At 37.2% G+C, this 20,613-nt stretch overlaps 1 protein-coding gene across 1 annotated transcript in view; it reads left to right on the forward strand.

Annotated features, from left to right (window-relative positions):
* Window positions 1-20,150, forward strand: part of LOC121418227 (monocarboxylate transporter 12-like) — a 33,307-nt gene extending 13,157 nt beyond the window's left edge. Inside the window, exons 4-5 of the mRNA XM_041611966.1 lie at window positions 19,411-19,574; window positions 19,883-20,150. Of these exons, the coding sequence (XP_041467900.1) occupies window positions 19,411-19,574; window positions 19,883-20,046 (328 nt within the window). The 3' untranslated portion in view covers window positions 20,047-20,150. The remainder of the gene's footprint in view (window positions 1-19,410; window positions 19,575-19,882) is intronic.
* The last annotated feature ends 463 nt before the right edge of the window (window positions 20,151-20,613 follow it).

The raw sequence follows: 20,613 nt of genomic DNA on the forward strand, positions 1-20,613 counted from the left end.
CAGTTATTTTAGGAATAAAAAATCAATAAAACTCAACCCCAAACAACGAATCTAAGAACCAACAATCTTCCAAATTAAGACCATGCATGTAGAAAAGCACACGTTTAGAGCGTTGTCTTTATTCCAGACCCAGTGATTTAAAAATGATTTAAACAATCCTAAAAACAAAAGACTCATATTCTTATTCTTGTGGAATAGTACGAGTATTATGCTTAGTCTTTCGTCTGGACCCGGTTATTTAAAAGATAAAGAAATATTGAAAAAAAATTGACAGCTGAGACTAATCTTCAAAATTAAACCCACTTGAAATGCTTGGGCTTAGAGTGTTGTCTTTACCCCTCACCGACGTATATTATAACTTTTGAAACGACCGGGTCTGAAAAAAAAGACTTTGGACTTGCATTATAATTTTTGAATTAACTGGGTCTGGAAAAAGACTTTGGACGTATATTATAATTTTGAAACAACCGGATCCGGTAAAAAGACTTTGGACGTATATTATAATTTTGAAAAACCGGGTCTGGAAAAAGACTTGGACTTGTACTGTAATATTTCATTAACCGGGTCTGGAAAAAAGACTTTGAACTTTTGTGCTATATGAACGCATTACTATAGGATATTAGTTTAGAACGAATTCGCCAAAAAATCACTTCAAATTTATTACATTTGTAGGTAAAGTCATTATCACATTTGTGGGTAAAGTGCATTATTACATTTGTGGGTAAAGTGTTATTACATTTGTGGGCGTTATTACATTTGTGGGTAAAGTGTTATTACATTTGTGGGCGTTATTACATTTGTGGGTAAAGTGTTATTACATTTGTGGGCGATCAAAAATTATTACATTTGTGGGTAAAGTGTTATTACATTTGTGGGCGTTATTACATTTGTGGGTAAAGTGTTATTACATTTGTGGGCGTTATTACATTTGTGGGCGATTATTACATTTGTGGGTGTAACACACCCCCCCCGGATGTCGATGGCATGATTAAGTTTCTCGCCATGTTGATGGCACTTAAAACATGTAAAAGGGATGGTCCGGGCTGAAAATATTTATATTTTAATACATAGAGTAGAATTCACTGAGCAATGTGCCGAAAATTTTATCAAAAATCGGATAGCAAGTAATATTAAGTTATTGAAATTTAAAGTTTAGCAATATATTGTGAAAACAGTCGTCTTGAATATTCATTAGGTGGGCTGATATTGTCACATCTCCACTTTCCGTTTTCCTATGTTATTAAATATAATCATAATTTTCACATTATTTTATACTTGTGCGAATAATATGTCTCCCTTATAATGAAATAAGTTGCAGCAATAAATATTTGTTGCACTAAATCAGTTGCCAATCCAATTTTTCTAGTTCTTGGATGAAAAAATTTGAATAAACCTAATTTCACATACTAAAATACAAAAGAACAAGTGGAAATGTGACATCATCAGCCAACCTAATGAATATTCATGACGACTGTTTTCACAATATATTGCTAAATTTTAAAATTCAAAAACTTTGTTATCCGATTTTGATGAAATTTTCCGTATTTTACTCAGTGAATTATACTCTATTCAATAAGATATACATACTTTCACCCCGGACCATCCCTTTAAAAGCTCCGTATAAAATAAACCTAATTGTAATAGAAAGCAATGTCATGGACCTAAGACAGGTGGGAAGCGCGCCCTTGTAGAATGTTTTCCATACGGTCGGCGAACATGAAACACGAGTGCGTCGCACTAGTCCAGGATAGAAGAGGCGTAACCTTGTTTTTTTATATATACAATATTTTTTGATGGTTTCTTGTCAATTCGAGGGTGCTGATTACGAATCTGAATGATGCCACTCGTGTAACCTTGAGCATTTTCCGCAAATTGGCAAAATCCAATATGGCCGCCAAAATATGCAAATTACCCATAAAAATCCTAAAATTGTCCGCACATTAGCTACGAAATGCATGAAATTGTGTGGCAGGAGTGAGATACTCCCTGAAAAAACAATTTTTGACAAAATATTTATTTTCCTTATATTTAAAATGGCCGCCATAGTCCATTGTATACTATATTATGTACGATATGAATATGGAAAACTAGCTTTCACAAAAGTGAGCACTAAACCGCAAAGAAATCGCAATGTATGAACGAAGTGATATATGCAAATCATTATTACTAAAGAGATATACCATTTATTATATCATAAATAGGAATATTTCTGTATTTTGATATCTAAAATGGCCGCCACTGGCCCAAACAGTATTACGTACAATGGCAATGGGGGCCAAAAAATTCACAAGAGTGATCACTAAAATGCATATTATTAAGATTAAACGAGTGGAATACTGACTAAAAACATAATTGTTAACGAAATATATTATCAATATGCCATGTATGTGATGAATGTTGTATTTAGATATTCAAAATGGCTGCCAAAGGCCCTAAAAGCATTATGCACAATGAGAAAGAGGGGCAAAAAATCACAAGAGTGATCACTAAAATGCATATATATGTGATAAATTCATGGGATACTGTTTAAAAACGTATTTTCTAACGAAATACATCATTCAGGTTTAAAGTTTGTGTTAAATACTGTATTTTTACTTTCAAAATGGCCGCCAGAGACATTAACAGTCTTATGCACAATGCAAAGTGGGAAACCAACATTCACAAGAGTGAGCACCATAAATGCAGGTATTAGTGATCTATGAGTAAAATATTGTCTGAAAGCATGATTTCTATTAAGAGATATCATTTATTCTGCCAGTTAGGTGATAAATACTGTTATGGAAAATCAAAATGGCCGCTACAGGCCTTAAGATATTATGCACATTGTGAATGGGAACAAATTATTTCATCAGAATTTGGCTTTGCTTGGCCAAATGGTGATGTATGAGTGAAATATCGTCTGAAAACATGATTTATGACAAAATATATCATCTCTTATGTAATTTATGTGATAAATACTGTATTTCAACATACAAAATGGCTGCCATATGCCCTTTTTGTGAACATTATTTTTCTACACTAAAATTGTATATTATACGATAAGGGCTTATGTTGGCCATTTTCAATTTAAAAATGCAGTGTTTATCACCTTAAATATACAACATTATGATATAACTCGTTAGAAACCATGGTGTTAGACAATATTTCACCCTTGCATCAGAATTCACAATAATAGGCAATATTTAGAGTCAAACAAAGCCAAATTCTGTCAAAATTATATGTCTAATGTTACAATGTACATAATACTTTTAGGACCTATTGCAGCCATTTTGGATTTCAAAGTACAGCATTCATAACCTCCACATTTTATTTTATTTAGTTAGAAATCATGTTTAAGACAATATTTTTGCTCGTATATCACAGTCATATGCATTTCATGATTCTCACTCTTGTGAAAATTAATTTCTCCATTCGCATTGTACATGATAAATATAGGGATTATGGCGGCCATTTTGAATGTCAAAATACAACATTCATCACATAAATTACATAAGATATCACATATTTTGTCATAAATCATGTTTTCAGACAATATTTCACTCATACATCCCCAATTGGCCAAGCAAAGCCAAATTATGCTGAAATAATTTGTTCCCATTCACATTGTGTATAATATCGTAGGGCCTGTAGCGGCCATTTTGACTTTCCAATAACAGTATCTATCACCTATCTGGCATAATAAATGATATCTCTTAATAGAAATTATGCTTTCAGACAATATTTTACTCATAGATCACTAATATCTGCATTTATGGTGCTCACTCTTGTGAATATTGGTTTCCCACTTTGCATTGTGCATAAGACTGTTAATGTCTCTGGCGGCCATTTTGAAAGTAAAAATACAGTATTTAACACAAACTTTAAACCTGAATGATGTATTTCGTTAGAAAATACGTTTTTAAACAGTATCCAATGAATTTATCACATATAACATGCATTTTAGTGATCACTCTTGTGATTTCTTTGCCCCACTTTCTCATTGTGGATAATGCTTTTAGGGCCTTTGGCAGCCATTTTGAATATCTAAATACAACATTCATCACATACATGGCATATTAATAATATATTTCGTTAACAATTATGTTTTTAGTCACTATTCCACTCGTTTAATCTTAATAATATGCATTTTAGTGATCACTCTTGTGAATTTTTTGGCCCCCATTGCCATTGTACGCAATACTGTTTGGGCCAGTGGCGGCCATTTTAGACATCAAAATGCAGAAATGTTCCCATTTATGACATAATAAATGATATATCTCATTGGTAATGATGATTTGCATAATATTACTTCGTTCATATATCGCGATTTTTTGCGGTTTAGTGCTCATTTTTTGTAAAAATTAGTTTTCCCTATTCATATTGTACATAATAGAGTATACAATGGACTATGGCGGCCATTTTGAATATCAGGAAAATAAATATTTTGTCAAAAATTATTTTTTCAGAGTGTATTTTACTCCTGCCACACGCTTCCATGCATTTCATAGCCAATGTGCGGACAATTTTAGGATTTTTATGGGTAATTTGCATACTTTGGCGGCCATATTGGATTTTGCCAATTTGCGGAAAATGCTCAAGGTTACACGAGTGGCATCATCCAGATTCGTAATCAGCACCCTCGAATTGACAAGAAACCATAAAAAAATATTGTATATATAAAAAAACAAGGTTTGGTCAAGTTTCTATGGGGCCTATCCTGGACTACACGCATACTACTTTGCGGTTAAACCCGAGACGTTCCCACGCGTACATTTCGAGACATCAACATTCAGTCTGTCAGTACGCGTTTTGAAGAAAATTACCCTGTTTACACGTGCATCGGCCCCCCCTGAAAAAAAATTGGCAGAGCAAAAAAGGGAGAAAGAAGAAAAGATAAAAGGAAAAGAAGAAGAAAAGATAAGTGGAAAATAAGAGGAGGAAGACGAGTGAATGAAGTAATGTGAGGGAAGACTTGCCAAAAAGAATCTTTCATGGTACTATAAAAAATCTTTGCTTGCGCTTCGCGCCAGGATTGCCTGTTCGATGAGATTCATATCTTGCTCAATACATGTAGGCTGATATTGAGCAAGTTTTGAATTTATTATACAAAACATAATTAGCTCGGACATCGAGCTTTCAATATTTTTTCATTCACAAATTTAAGTGCTCTGTAAAATGTCCGTTTTATTGTCTACATATCAGCATTTTTTTAAAGCTCACGCTGCGTGGTCACATTGTTTGATTTGCCAAGTTCCTATTGTCCATAATGTTCCATTAAAGAATGTATTCAGAGTGCCCAGATTCTAGGTCTAAATCTAAAACATGCGCGATAGCCTGAATGTTCTTTATTTAAAATCTATTTAAATTATCCAGTTCCACATCATAATATCAAAAATTGTCTGCTCGCGCTTCACGATCGCATTAGTAACGATACCCAATCATGCCAATTAACTATATCTTATTTATGATTTACAAAATATGAATAGTGTCCCGCTTTTAGGTCTGAAATCTCTTCTTTTTTCCTCTCGCGCTTCGCGCTCGCATCCATTGTTTCGTTACATACCTATCCCTTTTATTGATACAAAAAGTAATTACCATTCTTTTAGGTCGGAATGTTAAAAAAATGCTTTATTGAAATATATACCGTCTTCGTGGGTACCTATAAACAGTCCTTAACAGGTCCCTTTTCGATAATGCTAGGACAGTTAATAACAATTTCTGCTCGCGCTTTGCGCTTGCAGTAATTATCTAGTTACATAGTTACGCATCTTGTTCAGGTTCACAAACATTGCCCAGAATAGTCAATTTTCAGGTTAAAATATATACATGCGATTCCAAAAATTTTCAGAATTTGTTTAGAAAAAACACTGTTTTTGATTATGTCATATTCTTTACAATTGTTTACAATTTAGTAATTTTGGTACTTAATTTCCTTCTTTAATGTTGCTTTCACCCAAGAGTAAAACACAAAAAACACCTTGTAATTTTACCATTTAGGGCCTAAATGGTAAAATTACAAGGTGTTCTTGTTTGTATTATCTTTGCATAAAGTTTTTGAGCTTGCTGGAATGTGCACCAATCGTTTCATAATTTTTAGCTTCTTATTAGTTGAATTGTTTTAAAATAACAGGATTATAAGTCCTACTTGACAGTGTTAGTGTTGATAGATGCGTTATCGACTTTCAATATATTTTTACCTATAAAGGTGTCTTTTTACGTTTTATCTATTTGCCTGATTTCTTTCCTGAAATTGAACCCGAAATAAATATTCAAAAAATGAGATCAATTGGAATCGGAGATATTCAGCATTTGTGATTATTATGACTAATCGTGTTCAATTGATCTATGAAAACTTAGTATGAGGGCCAGTTTACACATTTTCTGATGAATATATGCATAGCCAAACGGGAGATTTCGGGTGCAAGACCCCCCCCCCCCCATTTTTTATGATGCAGAAGGCGCCGCTAAAGAAAAAAAAACGGAAAAAAGAAGAAAGTGAGAGAAAAGGAAAAAGAGCAATATCAAACAGAAAGAAACAATTATCAAGGTAAGATAAAGTAGAAAATATTTCGAAAAACCTGTGCCTTCGACCAAAACTTAAAAAGGGTCCCGCTTCTAACATTGATGCTGGAGAGAAGGGATGATTTTATGGGGGTAATTGTCCTCAGGCAGGGGAAATTGTCCGGGGGATAATTGTCCTCGGGGGTTATTGTCCAGTGGGTAATTGTCCTCGAGGATAATTGTCCGGGGGGTAAGTGTCCTCGGGGGCTTATTGTCCGGGGGTAGTTGTTCGGGCGTAGTTGTCCGGGGGGAATTGTCCGGGGGTGATTGTCCACGGGATAGTAGTCCGGGGGTAGTTAAATTGTCCGGGGGGTAATTGTCCTCGGGGGGTAATTGTCCGGGGGTAATTGTCCTAGAACCATTCACACAAATAACCATAACTTATCTGCAGCCAATCATGGCAGATGACGTATCCAAGATCAAAATATTCTTGAATGGTGCTGAATGATAGGCCTATCTTAGCTAGACAAAATTATACGCGATCCCCGGTCTTCTGTCTTCGTTTTCCAGACACCCAACAACAGGTCTGGAAAACGAAGACGGAAGACCGGGGACACGCGTAATGTCAATGGTAGTTGCAAACGGCAGTTAAGTTGAGACTGCTTGTACGTGATTGCGCAGTATGAGGTGTATTGTACGTTATAATTGTTATGTATTAATTATGCCCTAGCTGATAACGATATCCTTGCAATTAATCATTAACTTATCAACCAATCATAACTGACTACATATCCAATATCAGAATATTCCTGAATTTGATCTGAATATAATAATGGTTTATTTTAGCTAGACGGATGCGATCCCCGGTCTTCTGTCTTCGTTTTCCAGACACCCAACAACAGGTTTGGAAAACGAAGATCGAAGACCGGGGACATGTGTTATGTCAATGGTAGTAAAATTTTAATGCCAGCTGAGCTGAGCGCGATATATTGCTCAATCAATTATCATTCACATCACGATATCCATACAATATTAATCATTAACTTATCAACCAATCATAACTGATCACATATCCAATATCAGAATATTCCTGAATTTGATCTGAATATAATAATGGTTTAGTTTAGCTAGACGGATGCGGTCCCCGTCTTCTGTCTTCGTTTTCCAGACACCAACAACAGGTCTGGAAAACGAAGACGGAAGACCAGGGACACGCGTAATGTCAATGGTAGTTGCAAACGGCAGTTAAGTTGAGACTGCTTGTACGTGATTGCGCAGTATGAGGTGTATTGTACGTTATAATTGTTATGTATTAATTATGCCCTAGCTGATAACGATATCCTTACAATTAATCATTAACTTATCAACCAATCATAACTGACTACATATCCAATATCAGAATATTCCTGAATTTGATCTGAATATAATAATGGTTTATTTTAGCTAGACGGATGCGATCCCCGGTCTTCTGTCTTCGTTTTCCAGACACCCAACAACAGGTCTGGAAAACGAAGACGGAAGACCGGGGACACGCGTAATGTCAATGGTAGTAAAATTTTAATGCCAGCTGAGCTGAGCGCGATATATTGCTCAATCAATTATCATTCACATCACGATATCCATACAATATTAATCATTAACTTATCAACCAATCATAACTGATCACATATCCAATATCAGAATATTCTGAATTTGATCTGAATATAATAATGGTTTATTTTAGCTAGACGGATGCGATCCCCGGTCTTCTGTCTTCGTTTTCCAGACACCCAACAACAGGTCTGGAAAACGAAGACGGAAGACCGGGGACACGCGTAATGTCAATGGTAGTAAAATTTTAATGCCAGCTGAGCTGAGCGCGATATATTGCTCAATCAATTATCATTCACATCACGATTTCCATACAATATTAATCATTAACTTATCAACCAATCATAACTGATCACATATCCAATATCAGAATATTCCTGAATTTGATCTGAATATAATAATGGTTTATTTTAGCTAGACGGATGCGGTCCCCGGTCTTCTGTCTTCGTTTTCCAGACACCCAACAACAGGTCTGGAAAACGAAGACGGAAGACCGGGGACACGCGTAATGTCAATGGTAGTTGCAAACGGCAGTTAAGTTGAGACTGCTTGTACGTGATTACGCAGTATGAGGTGTATTGTACGTTATAATTGTTATGTATTAATTATGCCCTAGCTGATAACGATATCCTTACAATTAATCATTAACTTATCAACCAATCATAACTGACTACATATCCAATATCAGAATATTCCTGAATTTGATCTGAATATAATAATGGTTTATTTTAGCTAGACGGATGCGATCCCCGGTCTTCTGTCTTCGTTTTCCAGACACCCAACAACAGGTTTGGAAAACGAAGATCGAAGACCGGGGACATGTGTTATGTCAATGGTAGTAAAATTTTAATGCCAGCTGAGCTGAGCGCGATTATTGCTCAATCAATTATCATTCACATCACGATATCCATACAATATTAATCATTAACTTATCAACCAATCATAACTGATCACATATCCAATATCAGAATATTCCTGAATTTGATCTGAATATAATAATGGTTTATTTTAGCTAGACGGATGCGGTCCCCGGTCTTCTGTCTTCGTTTTCCAGACACCCAACAACAGGTCTGGAAAACGAAGACGGAAGACCGGGGACACGCGTAATGTCAATGGTAGTTGCAAACGGCAGTTAAGTTGAGACTGCTTGTACGTGATTGCGCAGTATGAGGTGTATTGTACGTTATAATTGTTGTATTAATTATGCCCTAGCCGATAACGATATCCTTACAATTAATCATTAACTTATCAACCAATCATAACTGACTACATATCCAATATCAGAATATTCCTGAATTTGATCTGAATATAATAATGGTTTATTTTAGCTAGACGGATGCGATCCCCGGTCTTCTGTCTTCATTTTCCAGCCACCCAACAACAGGTTTGGAAAACGAAGATCGAAGACCGGGGACATGTGTTATGTCAATGGTAGCAAAATTTTAATGCCAGCTGAGCTGAGCGCGATTATTGCTCAATCAATTATCATTCACATCACGATATCCATACAATATTAATCATTAACTTATCAACCAATCATAACTGATCACATATCCAATATCAGAATATTCCTGAATTTGATCTGAATATAATAATGGTTTATTTTAGCTAGACGGATGCGGTCCCCGGTCTTCTGTCTTCGTTTTCCAGACACCCAACAACAGGTCTGGAAAACGAAGACGGAAGACCGGGGACACGCGTAATGTCAATGGTAGTTGCAAACGGCAGTTAAGTTGAGACTGCTTGTACGTGATTGCGCAGTATGAGGTGTATTGTACGTTATAATTGTTATGTATTAATTATGCCCTAGCTGATAACGATATCCTTACAATTAATCATTAACTTATCAACCAATCATAACTGACTACATATCCAATATCAGAATATTCCTGAATTTGATCTGAATATAATAATGGTTTATTTTAGCTAGACGGATGCGATCCCCGGTCTTCTGTCTTCGTTTTCCAGACACCCAACAACAGGTCTGGAAAACGAAGACGGAAGACCGGGGACACGCGTAATGTCAATGGTAGTAAAATTTTAATGCCAGCTGAGCTGAGCGCGATATATTGCTCAATCAATTATCATTCACATCACGATATCCATACAATATTAATCATTAACTTATCAACCAATCATAACTGATCACATATCCAATATCAGAATATTCCTGAATTTGATCTGAATATAATAATGGTTTATTTTAGCTAGACGGATGCGGTCCCCGGTCTTCTGTCTTCGTTTTCCAGACACCCAACAACAGGTCTGGAAAACGAAGACGGAAGACCGGGGACACGCGTAATGTCAATGGTAGTTGCAAACGGCAGTTAAGTTGAGACTGCTTGTACGTGATTGCGCAGTATGAGGTGTATTGTACGTTATAATTGTTGTATTAATTATGCCCTAGCCGATAACGATATCCTTACAATTAATCATTAACTTATCAACCAATCATAACTGACTACATATCCAATATCAGAATATTCCTGAATTTGATCTGAATATAATAATGGTTTATTTTAGCTAGACGGATGCGATCCCCGGTCTTCTGTCTTCATTTTCCAGCCACCCAACAACAGGTTTGGAAAACGAAGATCGAAGACCGGGGACATGTGTTATGTCAATGGTAGCAAAATTTTAATGCCAGCTGAGCTGAGCGCGATTATTGCTCAATCAATTATCATTCACATCACGATATCCATACAATATTAATCATTAACTTATCAACCAATCATAACTGATCACATATCCAATATCAGAATATTCCTGAATTTGATCTGAATATAATAATGGTTTATTTTAGCTAGACGGATGCGGTCCCGGTCTTCTGTCTTCGTTTTCCAGACACCCAACAACAGGTCTGGAAAACGAAGACGGAAGACCGGGGACACGCGTAATGTCAATGGTAGTTGCAAACGGCAGTTAAGTTGAGACTGCTTGTACGTGATTGCGCAGTATGAGGTGTATTGTACGTTATAATTGTTATGTATTAATTATGCCCTAGCTGATAACGATATCCTTACAATTAATCATTAACTTATCAACCAATCATAACTGACTACATATCCAATATCAGAATATTCCTGAATTTGATCTGAATATAATAATGGTTTATTTTAGCTAGACGGATGCGATCCCCGGTCTTCTGTCTTCGTTTTCCAGACACCCAACAACAGGTCTGGAAAACGAAGACGGAAGACCGGGACACGCGTAATGTCAATGGTAGTAAAATTTTAATGCCAGCTGAGCTGAGCGCGATATATTGCTCAATCAATTATCATTCACATCACGATATCCATACAATATTAATCATTAACTTATCAACCAATCATAACTGATCACATATCCAATATCAGAATATTCCTGAATTTGATCTGAATATAATAATGGTTTATTTTAGCTAGACGGATGCGGTCCCCGGTCTTCTGTCTTCGTTTTCCAGACACCCAACAACAGGTCTGGAAAACGAAGACGGAAGACCGGGGACACGCGTAATGTCAATGGTAGTTGCAAACGGCAGTTAAGTTGAGACTGCTTGTACGTGATTGCGCAGTATGAGGTGTATTGTACGTTATAATTGTTATGTATTAATTATGCCCTAGCTGATAACGATATCCTTACAAATAATCATTAACTTATCAACCAATCATAACTGACTACATATCCAATATCAGAATATTCCTGAATTTGATCTGAATATAATAATGGTTTATTTTAGCTAGACGGATGCGGTCCCTGGTCTTCTGTCTTCGTTTTCCAGACACCCAACAACAGGTCTGGAAAACGAAGACGGAAGACCGGGGACACGCGTAATGTCAATGGTAGTTGCAAACGGCAGTTAAGTTGAGACTGCTTGTACGTGATTGCGCAGTATGAGGTGTATTGTACGTTATAATTGTTATGTATTAATTATGCCCTAGCTGATAACGATATCCTTACAATTAATCATTAACTTATCAACCAATCATAACTGACTACATATCCAATATCAGAATATTCCTTAATTTGATCTGAATATAATAATGGTTTATTTTAGCTAGACGGATGCGATCCCGGTCTTCTGTCTTCGTTTTCCAGACACCCAACAACAGGTTTGGAAAACGAAGATCGAAGACCGGGGACATGTGTTATGTCAATGGTAGTAAAATTTTAATGCCAGCTGAGCTGAGCGCGATTATTGCTCAATCAATTATCATTCACATCACGATATCCATACAATATTAATCATTAACTTATCAACCAATCATAACTGATCACATATCCAATATCAGAATATTCCTGAATTTGATCTGAATATAATAATGGTTTATTTTAGCTAGACGGATGCGGTCCCCGGTCTTCTGTCTTCGTTTTCCAGACACCCAACAACAGGTCTGGAAAACGAAGACGGAAGACCGGGGACACGCGTAATGTCAATGGTAGTAAAATTTTAATGCCAGCTGAGCTGAGCGCGATATATTGCTCAATCAATTATCATTCACATCACGATATCCATACAATATTAATCATTAACTTATCAACCAATCATAACTGATCACATATCCAATATCAGAATATTCCTGAATTTGATCTGAATATAATAATGGTTTATTTTAGCTAGACGGATGCGGTCCCCGGTCTTCTGTCTTCGTTTTCCAGACACCCAACAACAGGTCTGGAAAACGAAGACGGAAGACCGGGGACACGCGTAATGTCAATGGTAGTTGCAAACGGCAGTTAAGTTGAGACTGCTTGTACGTGATTGCGCAGTATGAGGTGTATTGTACGTTATAATTGTTGTATTAATTATGCCCTAGCCGATAACGATATCCTTACAATTAATCATTAACTTATCAACCAATCATAACTGACTACATATCCAATATCAGAATATTCCTGAATTTGATCTGAATATAATAATGGTTTATTTTAGCTAGACGGATGCGATCCCCGGTCTTCTGTCTTCGTTTTCCAGACACCCAACAACAGGTTTGGAAAACGAAGATCGAAGACCGGGGACATGTGTTATGTCAATGGTAGTAAAATTTTAATGCCAGCTGAGCTGAGCGCGATTATTGCTCAATCAATTATCATTCACATCACGATATCCATACAATATTAATCATTAACTTATCAACCAATCATAACTGATCACATATCCAATATCAGAATATTCCTGAATTTGATCTGAATATAATAATGGTTTATTTTAGCTAGACGGATGCGGTCCCCGGTCTTCTGTCTTCGTTTTCCAGACACCCAACAACAGGTCTGGAAAACGAAGACGGAAGACCGGGGACACGCGTAATGTCAATGGTAGTTGCAAACGGCAGTTAAGTTGAGACTGCTTGTACGTGATTGCGCAGTATGAGGTGTATTGTACGTTATAATTGTTATGTATTAATTATGCCCTAGCTGATAACGATATCCTTACAATTAATCATTAACTTATCAACCAATCATAACTGACTACATATCCAATATCAGAATATTCCTGAATTTGATCTGAATATAATAATGGTTTATTTTAGCTAGACGGATGCGATCCCCGGTCTTCTGTCTTCGTTTTCCAGACACCCAACAACAGGTCTGGAAAACGAAGACGGAAGACCGGGGACACGCGTAATGTCAATGGTAGTAAAATTTTAATGCCAGCTGAGCTGAGCGCGATATATTGCTCAATCAATTATCATTCACATCACGATATCCATACAATATTAATCATTAACTTATCAACCAATCATAACTGATCACATATCCAATATCAGAATATTCCTGAATTTGATCTGAATATAATAATGGTTTATTTTAGCTAGACGGATGCGGTCCCCGGTCTTCTGTCTTCGTTTTCCAGACACCCAACAACAGGTCTGGAAAACGAAGACGGAAGACCGGGGACACGCGTAATGTCAATGGTAGTTGCAAACGGCAGTTAAGTTGAGACTGCTTGTACGTGATTGCGCAGTATGAGGTGTATTGTACGTTATAATTGTTATGTATTAATTATGCCCTAGCTGATAACGATATCCTTACAAATAATCATTAACTTATCAACCAATCATAACTGACTACATATCCAATATCAGAATATTCCTGAATTTGATCTGAATATAATAATGGTTTATTTTAGCTAGACGGATGCGGTCCCCGGTCTTCTGTCTTCGTTTTCCAGACACCCAACAACAGGTCTGGAAAACGAAGACGGAAGACCGGGGACACGCGTAATGTCAATGGTAGTTGCAAACGGCAGTTAAGTTGAGACTGCTTGTACGTGATTGCGCAGTATGAGGTGTATTGTACGTTATAATTGTTATGTATTAATTATGCCCTAGCTGATAACGATATCCTTACAATTAATCATTAACTTATCAACCAATCATAACTGACTACATATCCAATATCAGAATATTCCTGAATTTGATCTGAATATAATAATGGTTTATTTTAGCTAGACGGATGCGATCCCCGGTCTTCTGTCTTCGTTTTCCAGACACCCAACAACAGGTCTGGAAAACGAAGACGGAAGACCGGGGACACGCGTAATGTCAATGGTAGTAAAATTTTAATGCCAGCTGAGCTGAGCGCGATATATTGCTCAATCAATTATCATTCACATCACGATATCCATACAATATTAATCATTAACTTATCAACCAATCATAACTGATCACATATCCAATATCAGAATATTCCTGAATTTGATCTGAATATAATAATGGTTTATTTTAGCTAGACGGATGCGGTCCCCGGTCTTCTGTCTTCGTTTTCCAGACACCCAACAACAGGTCTGGAAAACGAAGACGGAAGACCGGGGACACGCGTAATGTCAATGGTAGTTGCAAACGGCAGTTAAGTTGAGACTGCTTGTACGTGATTGCGCAGTATGAGGTGTATTGTACGTTATAATTGTTATGTATTAATTATGCCCTAGCTGATAACGATATCCTTACAAATAATCATTAACTTATCAACCAATCATAACTGACTACATATCCAATATCAGAATATTCCTGAATTTGATCTGAATATAATAATGGTTTATTTTAGCTAGACGGATGCGATCCCCGGTCTTCTGTCTTCGTTTTCCAGACACCCAACAACAGGTCTGGAAAACGAAGACGGAAGACCGGGGACACGCGTAATGTCAATGGTAGTTGCAAACGGCAGTTAAGTTGAGACTGCTTGTACGTGATTGCGCAGTATGAGGTGTATTGTACGTTATAATTGTTATGTATTAATTATGCCCTAGCTGATAACGATATCCTTACAATTAATCATTAACTTATCAACCAATCATAACTGACTACATATCCAATATCAGAATATTCCTTAATTTGATCTGAATATAATAATGGTTTATTTTAGCTAGACGGATGCGATCCCGGTCTTCTGTCTTCGTTTTCCAGACACCCAACAACAGGTTTGGAAAACGAAGATCGAAGACCGGGGACATGTGTTATGTCAATGGTAGCAAAATTTTAATGCCAGCTGAGCTGAGCGCGATTATTGCTCAATCAATTATCATTCACATCACGATATCCATACAATATTAATCATTAACTTATCAACCAATCATAACTGATCACATATCCAATATCAGAATATTCCTGAATTTGATCTGAATATAATAATGGTTTATTTTAGCTAGACGGATGCGGTCCCGGTCTTCTGTCTTCGTTTTCCAGACACCCAACAACAGGTCTGGAAAACGAAGACGGAAGACCGGGGACACGCGTAATGTCAATGGTAGTAAAATTTTAATGCCAGCTGAGCTGAGCGCGATATATTGCTCAATCAATTATCATTCACATCACGATATCCATACAATATTAATCATTAACTTATCAACCAATCATAACTGATCACATATCCAATATCAGAATATTCCTGAATTTGATCTGAATATAATAATGGTTTATTTTAGCTAGACGGATGCGGTCCCCGGTCTTCTGTCTTCGTTTTCCAGACACCCAACAACAGGTCTGGAAAACGAAGACGGAAGACCGGGGACACGCGTAATGTCAATGGTAGTTGCAAACGGCAGTTAAGTTGAGACTGCTTGTACGTGATTGCGCAGTATGAGGTGTATTGTACGTTATAATTGTTGTATTAATTATGCCCTAGCCGATAACGATATCCTTACAATTAATCATTAACTTATCAACCAATCATAACTGACTACATATCCAATATCAGAATATTCCTGAATTTGATCTGAATATAATAATGGTTTATTTTAGCTAGACGGATGCGATCCCCGGTCTTCTGTCTTCATTTTCCAGCCACCCAACAACAGGTTTGGAAAACGAAGATCGAAGACCGGGGACATGTGTTATGTCAATGGTAGCAAAATTTTAATGCCAGCTGAGCTGAGCGCGATTATTGCTCAATCAATTATCATTCACATCACGATATCCATACAATATTAATCATTAACTTATCAACCAATCATAACTGATCACATATCCAATATCAGAATATTCCTGAATTTGATCTGAATATAATAATGGTTTATTTTAGCTAGACGGATGCGGTCCCCGGTCTTCTGTCTTCGTTTTCCAGACACCCAACAACAGGTCTGGAAAACGAAGACGGAAGACCGGGGACACGCGTAATGTCAATGGTAGTTGCAAACGGCAGTTAAGTTGAGACTGCTTGTACGTGATTGCGCAGTATGAGGTGTATTGTACGTTATAATTGTTATGTATTAATTATGCCCTAGCTGATAACGATATCCTTACAATTAATCATTAACTTATCAACCAATCATAACTGACTACATATCCAATATCAGAATATTCCTGAATTTGATCTGAATATAATAATGGTTTATTTTAGCTAGACGGATGCGATCCCCGGTCTTCTGTCTTCGTTTTCCAGACACCCAACAACAGGTCTGGAAAACGAAGACGGAAGACCGGGGACACGCGTAATGTCAATGGTAGTAAAATTTTAATGCCAGCTGAGCTGAGCGCGATATATTGCTCAATCAATTATCATTCACATCACGATATCCATACAATATTAATCATTAACTTATCAACCAATCATAACTGATCACATATCCAATATCAGAATATTCCTGAATTTGATCTGAATATAATAATGGTTTATTTTAGCTAGACGGATGCGGTCCCCGGTCTTCTGTCTTCGTTTTCCAGACACCCAACAACAGGTCTGGAAAACGAAGACGGAAGACCGGGGACACGCGTAATGTCAATGGTAGTTGCAAACGGCAGTTAAGTTGAGACTGCTTGTACGTGATTGCGCAGTATGAGGTGTATTGTACGTTATAATTGTTATGTATTAATTATGCCCTAGCTGATAACGATATCCTTACAATTAATCATTAACTTATCAACCAATCATAACTGACTACATATCCAATATCAGAATATTCCTGAATTTGATCTGAATATAATAATGGTTTATTTTAGCTAGACGGATGCGGTCCCCGGTCTTCTGTCTTCGTTTTCCAGACACCCAACAACAGGTCTGGAAAACGAAGACGGAAGACCGGGGACACGCGTAATGTCAATGGTAGTTGCAAACGGCAGTTAAGTTGAGACTGCTTGTACGTGATTGCGCAGTATGAGGTGTATTGTACGTTATAATTGTTATGTATTAATTATGCCCTAGCTGATAACGATATCCTTACAATTAATCATTAACTTATCAACCAATCATAACTGACTACATATCCAATATCAGAATATTCCTTAATTTGATCTGAATATAATAATGGTTTATTTTAGCTAGACGGATGCGATCCCCGGTCTTCTGTCTTCGTTTTCCAGACACCCAACAACAGGTTTGGAAAACGAAGATCGAAGACCGGGGACATGTGTTATGTCAATGGTAGTAAAATTTTAATGCCAGCTGAGCTGAGCGCGATTATTGCTCAATCAATTATCATTCACATCACGATATCCATACAATATTAATCATTAACTTATCAACCAATCATAACTGATCACATATCCAATATCAGAATATTCCTGAATTTGATCTGAATATAATAATGGTTTATTTTAGCTAGACGGATGCGGTCCCCGGTCTTCTGTCTTCGTTTTCCAGACACCCAACAACAGGTCTGGAAAACGAAGACGGAAGACCGGGGACACGCGTAATGTCAATGGTAGTAAAATTTTAATGCCAGCTGAGCTGAGCGCGATATATTGCTCAATCAATTATCATTCACATCACGATATCCATACAATATTAATCATTAACTTATCAACCAATCATAACTGATCACATATCCAATATCAGAATATTCCTGAATTTGATCTGAATATAATAATGGTTTATTTTAGCTAGACGGATGCGGTCCCCGGTCTTCTGTCTTCGTTTTCCAGACACCCAACAACAGGTCTGGAAAACGAAGACGGAAGACCGGGGACACGCGTAATGTCAATGGTAGTTGCAAACGGCAGTTAAGTTGAGACTGCTTGTACGTGATTGCGCAGTATGAGGTGTATTGTACGTTATAATTGTTATGTATTAATTATGCCCTAGCCGATAACGATATCCTTACAATTAATCATTAACTTATCAACCAATCATAACTGACTACATATCCAATATCAGAATATTCCTGAATTTGATCTGAATATAATAATGGTTTATTTTAGCTAGACGGATGCGATCCCCGGTCTTCTGTCTTCGTTTTCCAGACACCCAACAACAGGTTTGGAAAACGAAGATCGAAGACCGGGGACATGTGTTATGTCAATGGTAGCAAAATTTTAATGCCAGCTGAGCTGAGCGCGATTATTGCTCAATCAATTATCATTCACATCACGATATCCATACAATATTAATCATTAACTTATCAACCAATCATAACTGATCACATATCCAATATCAGAATATTCCTGAATTTGATCTGAATATAATAATGGTTTATTTTAGCTAGACGGATGCGATCCCCGGTCTTCTGTCTTCGTTTTCCAGACACCCAACAACAGGTCTGGAAAACGAAGATCGAAGACCGGGGACATGCGTTATGTCAATGGGAGAACATTGTGTAGGGGGCAAGGTCCAAAGTCCATTCTAACCCGCGCACGTGTTTTGTACACACTTTGCACTGCTTTGTACACACTTCGTGCGTGAACTACAAACGCTTTCACACGAGTGTGATACGTGTCCCCGGTCTTCGGTCTTCGGTCTTCGTTTTCCAGACACCCCTTCTTCTTTGCCATATTTTACTCGGGATTAAAACAGATGAAATACGTACAGAGAAAGATTTTTTCCTAGATTTTGATCTCTTAACCCTTCTCTCAAAAAACAAACATCAATCTGACCGGTGGTTAAATTTCTGTTCAATATATCGTTTTTACCGCTTTTATCCTATTTTAGGTACGTTTTCATCGCCCTTTCATTCGGAATTTCAGCGGGGCTTTTCAAGACCCTCAACCCTGTTGTCTTGAAACGATATGTGGGAATGAAGTACTTTGCAAGAGCTATAGGCATCTTTTATGCCTTCACCGGTGCCGGGGACCTCATTGGCCCTGTCTTTGCAGGTATGATGGTCGTTTTTGTTTTGTAAGATTTTTTTTATTTCATTCAGTGCAAATCAGATGTAAGTAAAATGAAATGTCTTGATTGATAATAGAAAAAAATATACATAATTAGCTCCCAGTGAATTATAAAACCCCTCTTGACAATATAAAATGATATTGTTAAATTTGATAGCAGCTGTATTTGATCATCCCAAACTGATGAAAGTTTTCTGTAATAAAATTTCCACTTTCATTCTGTGTCTCTCTACTCTTTCTGTCTCTCCCTCCTCCTCTCTCTCCCTCTGTTTCTCTCACTCTCTGTCTTGTAGGTGCCTTGTACGACGCAAGCAACTCGTACGACCTACCTTTCTACGTAGCTGGATCACTCCTCATCGTGTCCTCCGGGCTCTTACTATTGGAACCACCCATCAGACGGCTCAAGGAAAGACGACAAGCAAGGTCACGCATGGAACCAAATGAATCTGCAGTTTAACAAAAGAAGTGCCTGATATTTTACAGTATTCCATAAAATGAGGAAGTGAGAATGATGCTGTCTGAGTGTAGATTTGCTCATCAAACATTTTGTGAGATTCTGGGTCCATCGGGGGGGGGGGGGGGGGACAAGATGGTCCTCTCCCAAACGGGGGTGGGGAACAGTGAGGCATGCTGCCCCCCCCCCCCCCCCCCCCCCCCCCCCCCCCCCCCCGTATCGCTGCATGATACTTACATTGGAGTCAGATGCAGGGTGTTACCTTGGTACAAGATGCAGTATTATTATAACTACAAGTAATATTCTAGTTTACATTTTATTTGTATGTATGATTTGGAGGACATGGGGAATATAGTCTGAAAAAGAAATACAGTTAAACAAATTCATTCTGAAAGCAATTTTTTTACTTCCTTTCAGATTTTGACCAGAGATTTTCAATGGCTTTTTGTTGTCCTGCAAACTTGAGAATGTTCCATTGTAGAATTCAGTGGTTCAAATTATGTATAAACTGAAGACTGAACCATTAGTACCATTTAGGGGAAATTAACAGTGATGCAAAATAACAGGATA

This window comes from Lytechinus variegatus, chromosome 7 (genome assembly GCF_018143015.1).
Source record: "Lytechinus variegatus isolate NC3 chromosome 7, Lvar_3.0, whole genome shotgun sequence".
Lineage (NCBI taxonomy): Eukaryota > Metazoa > Echinodermata > Echinoidea > Temnopleuroida > Toxopneustidae > Lytechinus > Lytechinus variegatus.